Here is a 15,289-nt window from a genome sequence, read left to right as displayed (position 1 = left end):
ATTACCTGAATTCAAGAAACAACAAAGAACAAAACAACAAAAAGGGGCGAGACACTTAAAAATACAAATTAAAGGCAAAAAGGCTATGGCGCCATAGGAGCTACGCTTAGAGAGAAGAGGCTTACCTCCTTGGTATTATGCATAGACCGACCATAGACCGTCAATAATATACAGTCTATGAGACAGACTCTTTGTTTAATATTAACGGTATTATATCTTCAGTAGCACTTCTAGCGGCAGTAGTGTGTGCTACACTTGGCCCGGGTGTGGGTGTGGGTGTGAGTGTGAGCAGCGGCCCCTCCTCCTTGGGGGCGGGTGTTTCCTGCAGTATGTGCAGCAGCTACCACAGCCCCCCTTTCACAGATTCATCCGATTATCACTCCAAGACCCATTCCAAAGGAGCCGTAAATTGCCTAAAAAGCGGTGGTGAGTGTAATCGTCTTGTTTGCTTCATATCAAGGTTAACGTTGCCTCACGGCTTTAGGCCACCGTGCGGTTTGTGTGATTGAATATATACTGCAGGTTGTAGCATTAATAACGGTCCACAACACAGTTACAGCTGTCCTATTCAGGCACATCGATTTAATTAAGTAACGACATCCAGTGTGAAACGAGTGTTGTAGAAGATATTGTAAGAAATGTCAGAAGCAGGCTGCTGCAGGCCGGAGCGCATACAAAAGACAGGCCTACTTGTTCTGAACAGGTGCTGTAAACAATCTGAGCCTGCATTACATGCATGACTTGATAGTAACAGGCCTGTGGAATCAGAAAACAGCCAACATATGTGAAGCACTACTCTGTCTTGTTTTCAGTAGATGGGACCCCAGTGTTTTGATAGATATGCTGTTGGTTGGTGTTGGGCATTGCTGAGGTTAAAGTCCAATGGATGACATCATCATTACAGGAATGCATGGATCAGCTTTTCTCTGCCCGTTGGGGGAAACATAGAGATGTCTTTTTAGTCAGTAGCCAGCATTAGTCTCTCTCTAGTTGTTACAGGGCAGAGGGACATTCCTGCAGACTCTAAGGGCATGAGGGGCCTCAGGGTTGGGGTGGCTGGCCAAACAAACAATGTTCCTGCAGTATTTTATCAAAAAAACATAGCCTGTGTTTTTACAACAAAGCATCCTTTTTTTCCTTCTAATTCACTCTAAAAAACTCAACTCATTAATTTCCCCTCCTCATAGATATCCTAGTCTCTCGCGACTGTAGCGCCAAGTTGGCCCTCATTATTTTCAATGGACTGTTTACTGAACGGAGCTCATTAGTATTCCCTTCCAGTGGAGCAGAAGAGTATAACAGATCTAACATCCTGCTTCTGGATGTGTTTGGTTCTTTTTAACTACTGATTCCCTCACGAAGCTATTAGTTCTCCCTGGAGACTTGAATGCAAGTCGTGGAACTGGCATAGAAAAGCAAGTGCATTCAGAGAGAAGAAAAAGATCCCCGCTGAGTGGTAAACACCAATGTCCATTAGGGCTGCACAAGCTTCTGCCACTCAGTTCAATCCAAATGATTCTTTTTACCACTGCTTAAACTTTAGTGAATTACCTTTCTCTCTCTTTTTTGTCTCATTCTCCCTCTTGGTCTGCCTACAGTCAAGGTATCGCATTTCTACATTACTTTGTTATTCCTGGGTTTGCTGTGTTTAAGGGGGTATCTTGTCTCACATTCCTCTGTTCCTCTTTAATTCCTCTGTTAATATTTTCTGTTATTTCTCTGTGGGGCTTAACTTTCTGTTGGCTTCTTAACTCAAGTTTCCATAGTAACATATTAGCTTTGATTTTACATGGCTATTACTTTTTGCAGGATTTGCCTTTTGCAGGGCCGTAGCCAGGACATTAGAAATACTGAGGTCGCAAGTCCCACTAACCCAGCCCTTCCACTCTCAGTAAGGGTGACCTAAAATAAGGTCCCTAAATCTGTTTAGTTACTTGGAATTTTTACATCTCATTTACTCAGTAAACTGCTTAATTATATTTTTTATTTCCCAACATGGTTATGAAAGTCTTCTCCACACTGTCAGGAACAAAATTCTACGGAAACAATGCTGAAGCCTTTCTTTGTTCATTACATCGTAATCACATCACATATTGAGTCTGAAATAATGAATCAAATTGTAGAATGGAAAATCCCCTCCCTACAAATTCAATAAATGAATAAAGGACCTGACCTCAGTTTCCTCAATGGCCTTTACTTTTTGTTGTAATTTTGTTTGTGTCATTTTGAAAGTATTCAGCTTCATGTCTCTTGTGTAGTATATTGTAGATTCTATATGGGGCCAAACTTGGGATCAGGCTAATTAGTTTAAGGCAGATTGAGCCCAATCAGCAAAAGAAACAATTTTTATCACTAGTATGAAGATTATTATTTTCTACCCACACCTGATTACTGTGCTGTAACCCTTGGAGTGGAGTGTACTGCCGATTAGCTTACTGCTATTTATAGACCATACTGTGCGTGTGCCAACCCAGACAGCGCCATATTTTTATCTCACACCAGTATGTATCCAACTGGAGGGATATCTGCAACCATACAAGCTAACAGGCTGCGGGCAGAAGGCATGGGCTCCAAGGAGCATGCTTTGCACTTCTCCAACCAGGACTACGAGGCCCTGAAGCAGGAATGTTTGGAGTCCGGCTGCTTGTTTGAAGACCCCTGTTTCCCCGCTGAGCCTCCATCCCTGGGCTTCAAGGAGCTCGCCCCCTATTCCTCCAAAACTAGGGATGTGGAGTGGAAGAGGCCTACGGTGAGTGGGTTTTACTAAAGCATAAAACTGATATATTTAATATGTGAAGTAGAACACAAGATGACATACTTATTAAACATCCAGATACAGATAAAAAGATGTATTCAAGACACACACTAAAGACCTAAAGCTGGACATTAAGTGGACATGCCACACTCATCTATCTTTGGATTGCTTCTCATGTATTATTTCTCAACCAGCATGTGGATTTGACTCTTGCAAGTGATGACTGGCAAGAGTCCATATAAACAAACATATTATATGACACTGTGTTGTTTCATGTCTGCAAACTCAGACAGAATAGGACAAGTAGAGACAGGAACGTCTCTGACCACTGCAGCTGTTGGCATCGCATGGCATTCTCTGACCACTCCCTCGCTCTGACATTTGTTTACAGTGCTCCAGGAAAACACAGGAAGTTGACGCGTAGATGCAAAGATTAGCAATGATTTGAAAGACGTGTCGTCTTTTTAAAGCAGATTGTAAATTGTGAATTCAGAGACTTTGATTGATTTAAATCTCCGCTCAGACAATTAATTTCTCCGCAGGAACTGACGGATGACCCTCAATTCATTGTTGGGGGTGCCACCAGAACGGACATCTGTCAGGGAGCGCTGGGTGAGCCCTTGTTGTTATTGTTAATGTTGAATCTGTCCTGTAAAAATAGACATTATTTGATTTAGATGTTGCTTCTCGCTTGCAGGTGACTGCTGGCTCTTGGCAGCCATCGCCTCTCTCACCCTGAACGAGAGGCTTCTTCATCGGGTTGTCCCACATGGGCAGTCCTTCCAAGATGACTATGCTGGAATCTTCCACTTTCAGGTATCCTAAGTTCCTCTTTTTGCACTTCCTATCAAGTGTAAGGCAAGCAATTCAGATTAATGGTGTTTTTGATTATTGCTCTGTGTTGCAGTTCTGGCAGTTTGGCGATTGGGTAGATGTCGTGATAGATGACAGACTGCCTGTCAAAGGTGGGGAGATCATGTTTGTCCATTCTGCTGAGGGTAATGAATTTTGGAGTGCTCTCCTGGAGAAAGCATATGCCAAGTAGGTTTTGAAAGAGTTGTTGTTTAATTATTCAGAGTGTATTTTGCAAGAAATTGTAAATCCCATTCCGAAGTGCTGCTGTTGATGGCAAGTGTGTTTTTTTTCTAACGTGGTGTCAGGTTGAATGGCTCTTATGAGGCTCTGTCCGGAGGGAGCACCACTGAAGGCTTTGAGGACTTCACAGGTGGTGTGTCTGAGATGTACGAGCTCCGCAAGGCTCCCAAAGATCTCCACAGGATAATTGCCAAAGCCCTGGAGAGAGGCTCTCTGCTGGGTTGCTCTATCGATGTAAGTGCTGAGCACGCTGGCATGCCACCAAGACACGCAGATCAATGTTGCGCCATCTTGGGAAAGCCAATAAAATTAAAAGCGCTTCTATTTATTTCTGTGCCGGACAATTCCTACTCAGATGCAGTAATTGTGTTTTCATATTGATACAGATCACCAGTGCCTTCGACATGGAGGCTGTTACATTCAAGAAGCTTGTGAAGGGCCACGCCTACTCAGTCACTGGATTGAAGGAGGTCTGTCCATATATAACTCTGTTGTTTTTAAGTGGTTACCATTATGAATAATATTAAGGGTTCTAAGTTTCCCATCACTCCGTGTGGTATGTAGGTTGATTTCCGCGGCAACATGGAACGCTTAATCCGAATACGTAACCCGTGGGGTCAGGTGGAGTGGACTGGTGCCTGGAGTGATAGGTGAGCGTTCTAGAGCATAATAAATGTCCCTGTGTACTTAACCTTTTTCCATCCCTAGTTTTGTTTGGTTAATGGCTTCCTTCGTGAGTTTTAATGTCTCGTAATGAATGTTTATTCCCGTCTCCTTGTCTTGTTGGGTATAGTTCCCCCGAATGGGATGAGGTTGACCCTTCTGAACGAGAAGACCTGCATCTTCAGATGGAAGACGGGGAGTTTTGGTAAGAGTAGTAGAATTGAATGGCAATTTTATGTACTGTAAGTATTTTAAAGGACTAATTTGTCTTTTTCGAATAGGCCTATGCTTATTTACTTTCTTGCAGAGAGTTACATGATAAGATTGATAGCAGACTGGTGTTGATCTTCTCATCTAACTGTTGGCAAGAAAGCCAATGAACTAATTTCCCCAAACTATTCTTTTATAAAAGTTGCATTTAGGTTTTTGACCAAAAACTTAATTTTAATCTCCCAGGATGTCGTTCAGTGAATTCAAGAGGCAGTTTTCTCGGCTAGAGATCTGTAACTTGACTCCCGATGCTCTAAGTGAAGACAGCCTTGGCCATTGGAACACCATGAAGTTCTACGGCGCGTGGAGGAGAGGCAGCACCGCTGGAGGCTGCAGGAACCATCCCAGTGAGTCCCAACCGTATGGTCCCACAGGAAGCTTGTCATTCGTCACTGTCTGTAAACCAGGGTCTTAAGAATTCTTACGTTTTCAAAATCAAAATTGTGCTCATAGTGCTCATGTTATGCTAATTTTCAGGTTCATAATTGTATTTAGAAGTTGTACCAGAAAAGGTTTTCATAGTTTTATTTTCAAAAGAACGGCACATTGCTGCAGCTCCTCTCTTCACCGTGTGTTGAGCTCTCCGTTTTAGCAACCGAGTGAGGCATCACACTTCTGTTCCATCTATGTTGGGAGTCGCACATGCACAGTAGCTATGTAAGGACTACTACCCAATCAGAAGCAGAGTATGAGGGCGTGCCCCGTTAGCAGCTAGGCAAGCATTACAAAGTTTGTCACAGAAGTAAAGGCTGGACTACAATAGAGCTGTTTGGAGCTAGACCGGGTAAACCCCGCCCACTCGACCGGCAATTTAATTTCGCCCTGCAGCTCGGCCTGGAAACCTGCACGTTTAATTCTCCTGCTTCAGCTCACAATGTTGCGGGAACCAATCACAAACTGGCTCATCTATTGGCGGGTTTAACACGATGACAATAGAGAAGCGTCCAAGCAGCTTCTTGTTTACATTCAACATAGCGGCGGCCACCGAAACGCAGCAACCCGTTGATGCCGCTGTTGCTTGGCTTGGTCTGGTGATAGTCAGACTAGTTTGGAGCCGTTTGTGATTAGTGTTTTTCTGTTGGAGATGGTAATTCCCTTTGGGGTGGACTTTGAGCTTTTTCACTTTGTAGATCTATAACATGCACAAAAAAGATATACAACACAATAAAGGAAAGGGAAAAATCCAAAAAGCACAATATGAGCACTTTAAATTCGCTCAAGTATTGTGTTCTAGGTCTTAAATATTTTTAAACTGGTCTTAATTTTCCTAATTCAATGTAACGCTACCTCTAATGCTCATTGGTTGTTCTAGCAGCACTTTAGAATGTATTTTTTTTTTTATTCTGTGGTGTTGCAGTTCTTTCTGTCTCTAGTCTAAATATAATTCGCTGTGTGACGACTACAAATAAGACTTACATCCAACTTGTATCGCAGCCAATCTAGACACCAGTCCCATAATGGTCTTAAAAAGGTTCTTAAAAAAGTCTTTAATTTGACCTGCTGAAACCTGTAGAAACCCTGATACGTGGACATAGATAAGACATAGACTGTGAAACTGGCTAATGCAAATGCGCTATCTGTGTAGACACGTTTTGGATCAACCCCCAGTACAAGATCACGTTGCTGGAGGAGGATGATGACCCGGAGGACGATGAGGTGGCGTGCAGTTTTTTAGTAGCTCTCATGCAGAAGGACCGCCGCAGGTATCGGCGCCATGGTCAGGACATGCACACCATTGGCTTTGCTCTTTATGAGGTGAAAACAGAGATGTAAAATCAGTACTGTCCCTTTTGCCCTTCTCATAGTTACATTGCATATTTGTTTTTTTTAAGTTTTCCTCAGCTCATTGTTGTTTCCCCCCTTATCTTCCTTTATGCAGATTCCAGAAGAGGTAGGCCTACTATCAATTACTACCACTGTTTACTCAACCAAAGCATTTTTGATAATAACTATATTTGTGATTTGTCAGGTTTTAGTTCATTTATTATGAATTATGTATATTTTACAGTACTGCTGATCATGTTAGTTTTAAAAAAAACATTTTCCCAAGTAGCCATTGGTCTCTGCGCATTGTTCATTACATTCATGAAATGAAAATCACACACTTGCAACTTGATTGAGATATTCAATCCACAATATTTAACTGCATCATCAAAATCCAATTGTAAGTCTGACAATAAAAGCAGACTTGATGTTCATTATAATGGATGACCTATTTCAAGCATTCTTTTGGTGATAATGTTTTTTTAATTTATTCTTTAAATATATTTTAAAAACCACAGCAACAACAACCAGAAAAAAACACACTTAGACTGTGAAGCTTTTTTTTTTTTACTTTGTAATTGCCATCTATTGAAAAGTTAGTTTTCAATAAATACAGTTAGAAATTAAACAAATGAACTGTTACGCTTTGTAAAATGGTTGGCAGTAGTGTAAGGTATACAGTACATGATTTCACTTAAATTGACCTAAAAACGTGCAAATGCATCTCAACCCATGTATTGTTTCCGACTGCCCTTAGTTCAGAGGCTGCCAGAATGTCCATTTGAAGAAAGATTTCTTTTTGAAACATTCATCGTGCGCTCGCTCTGAGACCTTCATCAACCTGCGAGAGGTGAGCACACGGCTACGTCTGCCCCCCGGAGAGTACCTCGTCGTCCCCTCCACCTTTGAACCCAGCAAGGAGGCGGACTTTGTCCTGAGAGTCTTCACTGAGAAGCAATCAGAAACCGAGTATGTGTCTTTTGCATGTGATTTCCATTTATGTATTTATAATGTGTATGAATTCAAACCTCATGCTAATATGTTTTTGTCCATTGCAGAGAACTGGATGATGAAATCTCTGCCGATTTAGGAGATGATGTACGTATCAGCGAGACAAAAAAGAAAACGTTACATACTACACTGTATGAAGGTAAAATAAGTAGGACCCTGATGATAAACCAATGCCTCTATATCTGTGGTTTCCTCCAGGATGAAATAACTGAAGACGACATCGATGACTCTTTTAGGTCCATGTTCGGCCAGCTAGCAGGAGAGGTAAATTCTGAAAAAAACAGATCTGTCTCACTGTTTAGCATCATTGGTTGAATTTGTATTTTTAGAAGTATTTTAGATAATATCTTTTAAAGCTTTAAACATCCAAAATGGTATCACCCTTGTTATGGATAAAACAAGTTGTTCTTCTTCAATTAAAGCCTTGCATTTTCTTTTTTTCAGGACATGGAGATTTCTATTCAGGAGCTTCGGACCATTCTAAACCGAGTCCTCTCCCGCCGTGAGTTTTATGTTTATTTTTAACAATTCATAGCTACTAGAACGTTTACATATTGGTAATATATCTCTCACTGCTGTATTACATTCCAGTGTACACCATCCATTTCCTGGATTGGCTCCCTTACAAGCCTCTGTGCAACTGTGCCTTCGTTGACCAGAGGTGTTATTTTTATTTATTTTTTGCTTTTTCAGACAAAGATCTGAAGACTGATGGCTTCAGTGTGGAATCCTGCAGGACCATGGTCAACCTGATGGATGTATCCTCATGAGTTATCAGGAAAGAATGGATCTTGGAACATAATTACATTGTTTCTTATCAGAGACAAACTAAAAAAATCATGCTTTTAGCAGGCCAATGTTTGTGTGTAGTTCCAACCCTTGACGCTGTGTTTACCAGAAAGATGGTAGTGCCCGTTTAGGGCTGGTGGAGTTTCAGATCCTCTGGAACAAGATCCGAAAGTGGCTGGTGAGAATGATTTATAAACGATAACAATGCAAAGGGGCAGTACATTTAGATTCTCTGTATTTCTATTTACATTTGTGCCTCCGTCTCCCAGGTCATTTTTAGGGATTTTGACCTTGACAAGTCAGGGGCCATGAGCTCGTATGAGATGCGTCTTGCTGTGGAGGCGGCAGGTATAATGGTCTTGATGATCATTTCTACAATTGTTTACTGTACACACACTCACAGATGAGAAGTGTAACCCTATCTTCCTGTGTAGGTTTTAAACTGAATAACAGACTGAACCAGATTCTGGTAGCCCGGTATGCAGAGAACGAGATGATTGACTTTGACAACTTCATCTGCTGCTTGGTCAAGCTTGAAGCCATGTTTAGTGAGTATTATTGTTACTAGATGTTGTTCTCATGGTATACTGTATGTTTGGAGACTATGACGTATAAATTCAGGGAGAATTACAACACCATTGACAAATTATGAAAACTTTACCAGGGTCTTTCCAGCAGTTCGACAAGGAGGGATCAGGAGAGGCTGAGATGAATATCAACGAGGTGAGTTCTGTTTAACAAGAAAATCTCAAGACGTTTCATCAATCTTTTCTGTTCATCTAATCTTATTTCTCATTTTGCTAGTGGCTCTACCTGACAATGTGTGGTTGAAGCGTACGGGAGGAGCTTGGAGAGCTAAGTGCTTGCCTGCAGATTGCCATGAACCTGGAGAACTAAAGGCCCCTACACCTTAGCGACCTGTTGATCCTTTAACACACCCCACCTCAATGTACGTAAAGTAGTAAAATAGCCGTCTAACGGGAAACCAAGAGTCCAACCAAGCCAAGAGTCTCGCGACCGAATTTTAGCGACTATGCAAACCTACAGCATTCACTGTGCCACTTAGATCTGTCATCTCTGTAAAAACAGCATGAGTTTGTGCATGACAAAAAAAAAAAAAAATCATTCGCAGCAATGTGCATTGTATGTTGATTGCAACATTTTAGTTTTGCTGTCTATATGCTTGTCAACTGATGTACTAAGAAAAAGTTTACTGGTCTCATTATTTCAAAATCTCCCTAAAGGCTAGTTTGCTAAAGAACACAAAACATAGAGGAAGACATCTGAAGACGTCTGGTAGTGTAACGCTTTAAGCGGTCTTATAGTTTGCCTTAATCATTCTGCACTTGTTTCCATTTTGATGATCACCTCAGTGTTAATTTGGTAGTTTCATTCTTAAACCTGTAGATGGCAGCACAGACCTGCTCTAATGTCAATGTGTTTTTTGGCATTTGAAACTGAAGTTTAGCCTGTTTTATTACGCAAATATTTATATTTAGTTGAGGTTAAGCAGCTGACCATTGTTTAGTTCTACTTGATTTTTTATTTTGCACAGATTTTGGTTTGAAGAAGCTGAAGTTGCCTCACATTAGTGAGAAATACTGTATTTTAGACCACTCAACATTTACAGGGATCACAATACTAAATGCCTTATACATGACACCATGTTATAAACCGCTATTAAAATATGCCAGTCATGTGTTGTGTAGTAAATGTGTATGTTGTGCCTTCTATAAATATTTCCTTTACGGTTCATGCTTTCTGTTTATTCATTGTGTTCATAATAACATGAGTTTGACCCACATTTGGTTGCTTAAACTACCCAAGAAGCTCCTATTCTATGCCTTAAAGCTAAAAGTTATTTATTTTAAGCACAGAGAGGCCTCTTTAGGATGCCAAACATGTTGACAAAGGTTTGAGTCTATCACATTTACAGAATTCCAGAGACGATAATTGTGTATGTTCCTTTTTAAAGTTTACTGAAAGCAAGAACATATACAAGCTTAATATGTTCAAGCAGATGTACAATATACAGCATATTTCAAAAATCACAGTACAGATTGCGGCTATTAAACAAATGCACTAGCAATTGCTAGGACTTTGGCGTAATCGCCCTCTACTTTACGCAGATGTGTGGGGATAGGGACCTTAATCCTTGTTCCTGTAGGGTTTCCATTGTCCTCAATCAGAACAACATTGTTCGAATCAAAGCGCGGACTCATGCGTTCTCCAGGCATCTTGTGTCCAACGATGAGCGCTTTCTTCTTCTGTCCTTTGATGGCAAGCAACACTTTGTCACCAACTTTTCCCACACCATTCTTGGTGTAGACATGGATCACCCTCGGGGGTCGGTGGTATGGTGTATTTCCAAGAGAGCTGTTGTCCACTACACGCACTCTTGTCATCTTTTGAATGGCCGCTGCAACAGCAGATACACTGACGAGACAAAAAGTAAACTGGTTAATGATTACAGCCGTCCCCAAGTCAGCAGTCATGCCAGAAATTAACTTTTCTATGAGGCAAAGTTTAAAGCCAAAAGTTGATCCACAAGCTGAACATTAGAGACTGTTTTTGGAGATCATGTAATATATGGAGACAAATGCTTAAGCTGCTCTATAAGCAGCAAACAGCATGTGTTATAAGGTATTACAGGTGCTGGTCATATAATTAGAATCTCATGAAAAACTTGATTTATGTCAGTAATTCCATTCAATTAGTGACATTTGACATTCATTCATCACACACACAGACTGGTAGATTTAAAATGTTCATTTCTTTTAATTGTGATTATTATAACTGACAACTAATGAAAACCCCAAATTCAGTATTTCAGAAAATTATAATATTATGACAAGGTTCAATATTGAAGACACCTGGTGCCACACTCTAATCAGCTAATTAACTCAAAACACCTGCAAAGGCCTTTAAATGGTCTCTCAGTCTAGTTCTGTAGTCTCCATAATCATGGGGAAGACTGTTGACTTGACAGCTGTCCCAAAAAAAAAAAAAAGACCATTGACACCTTGCACAAGGAAGGCAAGACACAAAAGGTCATTGCTAAAGAGGCTGGCTGTTCACAGAGCTCTGTGTCCAAGCACGTTAATGGAGGCGAAGGGTAGAAAAAGTTTACAAGCAATAGGGACAACCGCACCCTGGAGAGGATTGTGAAACAAAACCTGACTCAAAAATGTGGGGGAGATTCACAAAGAGTGGACTGCAGCTGGCGTCAGTGCTTCAAGAACCACCACACAGACGTATGCAAGACATGGGCTTCAGCTGTCGCATTCCTTGTGTCAAGCAACTCTTGAATAAGACACAGCGTCAGAAGCGTCTTGCCTGGGCTAAAGACAAAAAGGACTGGACTGTGGCGTGGTCCAAAGTTATGTTCTCTGAAGAAAGTAAATTTTGCATTTCCTTTTAGAAATCAAGGTCCCAGAGTCTGGAGGAAAAGAGGAGAGGCACATAATCCACGTTGCTTGAAGCCCAGTGTAAAGTTTCTACAGTCAGTGATGGTTTGGGGTGCCGTGTCATCTGCTGGTGTTGGTCCACTGTGTTTTCTGAGGTCCAGGGTCAACGAAGCCGTCTACCAGGAAGTTTTAGAGCACTTCATGCTTCCTGCTGCTGACAGACTTTATGGAGATGCAGATTTCATTTTCTAACAGACCCAACACTGCAGAAGAGCTGAAGGCCACTATCAGAGCAACCCGGGCTCTCATAACACCTGAGCAGTGCCACAGACTGATTGACTCCATGCCACGCCGCATTGCTACAGTAATTAGGGCAAAAGGAGCCCCCAACTAAGTATTGAGTGTTGTACATGCTCATTCTTTTTTCAAATGGCCAGCATTACAAAAACTCCTTTTGTGTATTGGTCTTAAGTAATATTCTAATTTATGGAGACACTGAATTTGGGATTTTCAGTAGTTGTCAGTTATCACAATTAAAAGAAATAAAAATTTGAAATATATCACACTGTGTGATGAATGAATATAATATAATATGCAAGTTTAACTTTTTGAATGGAATTACTGACCAATCTTTTTCATGATATTCTTATTATATGACCAGCACCTGTATATGCCATGGGTGCAGAAACACACTAATTTCAGTCCACAGCTTTAATATCTGACCACACCTAAGCCTTGCAGCTCTGCCCTGAAACCACAGGACTGAAAGAAGTCAAGGGAACTAGCCACAGTTCCTTCATAAATAAGGGTACATTAATAACCATGTGGATGGAAAATGTCAAATTTTGAAGGGGGGGCCTATAATAAATGAAGCGTGTAGCTCTATAAGCGGCCGTGGTTTTAGTTGATTTAACAACTTAAATACAATCCTCGCTGTTACAATACGAACTTTAAAAATGTGACAAGAAAAATCTCTTACCTAAAGGTCCTCTGATGAATTATAGACGATGACTCTACAAGGAGCCCAGTTAGAGATTTTGAAAGCAGGGGGAAAGCCATAATTACAGCGAATACTTTGTCAGCTGGAAAGAAGTTATATGTGGTTAGCAGCTAATCATCAAATGGCTAACATTAAGCTAACTATCGCATGGTGGTCGAATAATACCTAATAACGGAGAAGAATCGTTTGGAGTCTTTGCGCCGAATATACACATACATGAATTATTGTATTTAAAAAGCGTCAAGGTTTAAGGTTAAAATAACTTATGTTAACGTTGCCCTTCTATCACGCTTCATGCCAATGTCAAAAGCGTAGCGTCAACAACACGCGACCGACCGCATTTAGTAGCGCTAGCTGATAAACACAACATTAGAATGTAATTAATAAATACCCCTCACTGCAAATAATAAGATGAGCCTTGGATTGATAAATGGTGTTAAATGTCAACCTTTTGTGCTAGTAAAAACTAACGCTAGAATACCTGAAGAAACCGCAAAAGCGGCTACAGGCCCCAGTTAGCTTGTTTGTTACTATTTGTACGTCATCGAAACGCGCTGGGGAGGACATAGAAATACGAGACTATAGATCATCAGCAATGAAAACGCATCGCTCACCGTCTCTCTATGGGATGTACTTCTATTTAGCTAGATACGTCACGAAATCCTGACTTGCCTCCCCCTGTAGCGTTGGACTGGTTGGGTTAGCGATAGTTGTTCAACTGGCTGACAGGCACCCGCAGCACTGAGACTTGTCTATAATTACTAACAGCTAGACTGTTTTACTGGCTAACTCCATCTTGTCTGCTTTAGTGTTGTGGCCAGGGAGTTTGAACGAAATCAAAATATATGCGGAATTTAGCAGACTGCCGTTAAATAGCCTCCACCTGTTATTTGCTAACGTTACATCGAGGGGCTAAGTTAGCGACTGTTAGCTCACAATTAGCCAATTGTGTTACTTTCTGCCCCTGCTGCGTATCATAGCAAGGTAAGTTGTTTTTCTTATCTATTAACTCTGTATTACGAAACGTGTTTTGGTTGTTTTCTACAGTTGCGGCAGCTAATCGTTTGCTACTTCGCTGCGAAACTTAATAATTGCTGTCAGAACAATAAACGAGTACGCGTTAACGAGCTCCAGCAACAGTAACGTTAACGTAAATATCAGTGGTAATATGGGCTAATTGATCGAAGTTAGGGCTATTAAACAAAAACGTAGGTTAGTTCGTGAGTGTTCATGATAGGTTTTTAAAAATAGTTAAAATAGGTAACTGAGACACTCATTATTATTTTATAGGTTGCAACACTCGAGCCGTAGATTAAGTTCGCCTGCTGGTCCTCGCCATCAGGCTCTGAGCTAGATGGTTGTTGTTTTTGTTTAGTCACTGTTAATATTCTATCTCTCATGGTAAAATAGATCCTAGTAAGATGTCCTAATTAATATTGTTCTAATACTCTGCTGTTGTGAGATTGCTTGCGCATAGACGTACTGTAAAGGAAACCTACATTGGTTCACAAAGTGTGGTCCGGGGACCTCCATGGGTCCGTGGCACTCTGCCAAGTATGCGATAACCTTTCAGATTTATTTATTAAATGATCATATCTTTTTATTTATTTTTATTTTACAAAAGGCTTCATAGTTCAACTATTAATAAATTCATTTTTAATTGGTAATAGTTTACGGATTACATTCTAATCTAGCGTCTCTGTGGCAATGCTCAGACAGGTTCAATATCCAGACACACATGGTCTGACACAGTTTTCCGTCTATTTGCAGTGCTTTTTATGGCCGATCATCACCACCACCAAAGTGCAAAAAGAGTTAATTTAAACACATTTAAGAATCTAAGTGTGCATTTTAATATGTAAAGTTACATGGACGTTAACATGCCTAATTAGTATTTGAAAGTGATGTACATGAAGAGGTCCACGGTATGTTCTCTATCACATCTTTTAGATAACCAGCATACGATTAGTAATTCTTGACAAATTTTAGCTATCTGGTGCTAGAAGTTGAACAATGAGCGAATTTCTTGACAGCCACTGGTTAAATGGTGTTACACTGACTGACATGGGCTTCATCATGGACTGATGACTACTCACAGCTTGGCTGTGACAGTTAATGTGCAGTTAATGCTTCCTTGTAAAACCTGTGAAGGGATTACCATGACTAGGGCTGCACATTTAATATAATTTAAATCACGATCACTATTTTGGCGTCCCATGATTAAATTTGCGTGATCCAGCGATATTTTAAATGTCATTCCTTTCATAGAACCCTCCAGGTTTTTTTTTTGCAAAGCCAATCTACCGCTCCATAAACCTGTCTGATCATGTGCCTGTCGGAGCTGTGCCCTGCACCGCGCAGCTTAGTTTCTAGATGTAGACTGTCACAGAGGATAGAGCAAGGTGAGGAAGATTCCACAACAGATGGCAGTCGGTTATACATCGGTCACAAGGTTTACCAGTTTACCAGTAAATGCAACATTGTCTGTTGTTTTTCACACAGCAGCAGTGACCAGTGCTAGTCGGTGCTAGTTAG

The 15,289-nt window shown here is 40.8% G+C and overlaps 3 protein-coding genes across 13 annotated transcripts in view; 2 read left to right on the top strand and 1 right to left on the bottom strand.

The window, feature by feature from the left end:
* The first annotated feature begins 202 nt into the window (after positions 1–202).
* Positions 203–10,100, top strand: capn1a (calpain 1, (mu/I) large subunit a). Of its 4 annotated transcripts, none has more exons than XM_032540484.1 (22): positions 204–426; positions 2,503–2,749; positions 3,298–3,367; positions 3,453–3,571; positions 3,663–3,796; positions 3,916–4,084; positions 4,237–4,320; positions 4,415–4,500; positions 4,644–4,718; positions 4,970–5,130; positions 6,369–6,538; positions 6,663–6,674; positions 7,305–7,516; positions 7,606–7,645; positions 7,757–7,822; positions 8,003–8,060; positions 8,252–8,316; positions 8,457–8,525; positions 8,617–8,695; positions 8,782–8,895; positions 9,012–9,070; positions 9,152–10,100. In XM_032540484.1, the coding sequence occupies exons 2-22, from the start codon at positions 2,504–2,506 to the stop codon at positions 9,176–9,178; spliced, it is 2,115 nt and encodes a 704-aa protein (XP_032396375.1). In that variant the 5' UTR covers positions 204–426; position 2,503; the 3' UTR covers positions 9,179–10,100. The 4 variants fall into 4 exon arrangements, with proteins under 4 accessions (XP_032396372.1, XP_032396375.1, XP_032396373.1 ...); XM_032540482.1 differs by adding an exon at positions 1,599–1,603 and having other exon boundaries at positions 208–426; positions 7,606–7,822; XM_032540481.1 differs by having other exon boundaries at positions 203–426; positions 7,606–7,822.
* Positions 10,099–13,341, bottom strand: mrpl14 (mitochondrial ribosomal protein L14). 5 transcript variants are annotated; one of them, XM_032540493.1, is made up of 3 exons: positions 13,236–13,341; positions 12,734–12,836; positions 10,099–10,783 (listed from the first exon to the last, which is right to left on the bottom strand). In XM_032540493.1, exons 2-3 carry the CDS (start codon positions 12,811–12,813, stop codon positions 10,417–10,419), a joined length of 447 nt encoding a protein of 148 aa, XP_032396384.1. In that variant the 5' UTR covers positions 12,814–12,836; positions 13,236–13,341; the 3' UTR covers positions 10,099–10,416. The 5 variants fall into 5 exon arrangements, with proteins under 5 accessions (XP_032396384.1, XP_032396382.1, XP_032396383.1 ...); XM_032540491.1 differs by having other exon boundaries at positions 12,734–12,838; positions 13,133–13,311; XM_032540492.1 differs by having other exon boundaries at positions 13,153–13,311.
* An 85-nt stretch (positions 13,342–13,426) lies between these two features.
* The window catches only part of tmem63ba (transmembrane protein 63Ba), a 23,993-nt gene continuing 22,130 nt past the window's right edge, over positions 13,427–15,289 (top strand). For 3 of the 4 annotated variants that reach the window (XM_032540477.1, XM_032540479.1, XM_032540478.1), the window contains exon 1: positions 13,427–13,738. The gene's annotated coding sequence lies outside the window, so the exon portion shown is untranslated. The remainder of the gene's footprint in view (positions 13,739–15,289) is intronic. The other variant, XM_032540480.1, reaches the window with a different exon arrangement.

The sequence above is a fragment of the Etheostoma spectabile genome, chromosome 17, assembly GCF_008692095.1.
Source record: "Etheostoma spectabile isolate EspeVRDwgs_2016 chromosome 17, UIUC_Espe_1.0, whole genome shotgun sequence".
NCBI classification, from domain to species: Eukaryota; Metazoa; Chordata; class Actinopteri; order Perciformes; family Percidae; genus Etheostoma; species Etheostoma spectabile.
The sequence above is the reverse complement of the archived record's forward strand: the minus strand, read 5'-3'. Positions and strand labels throughout refer to the sequence as shown.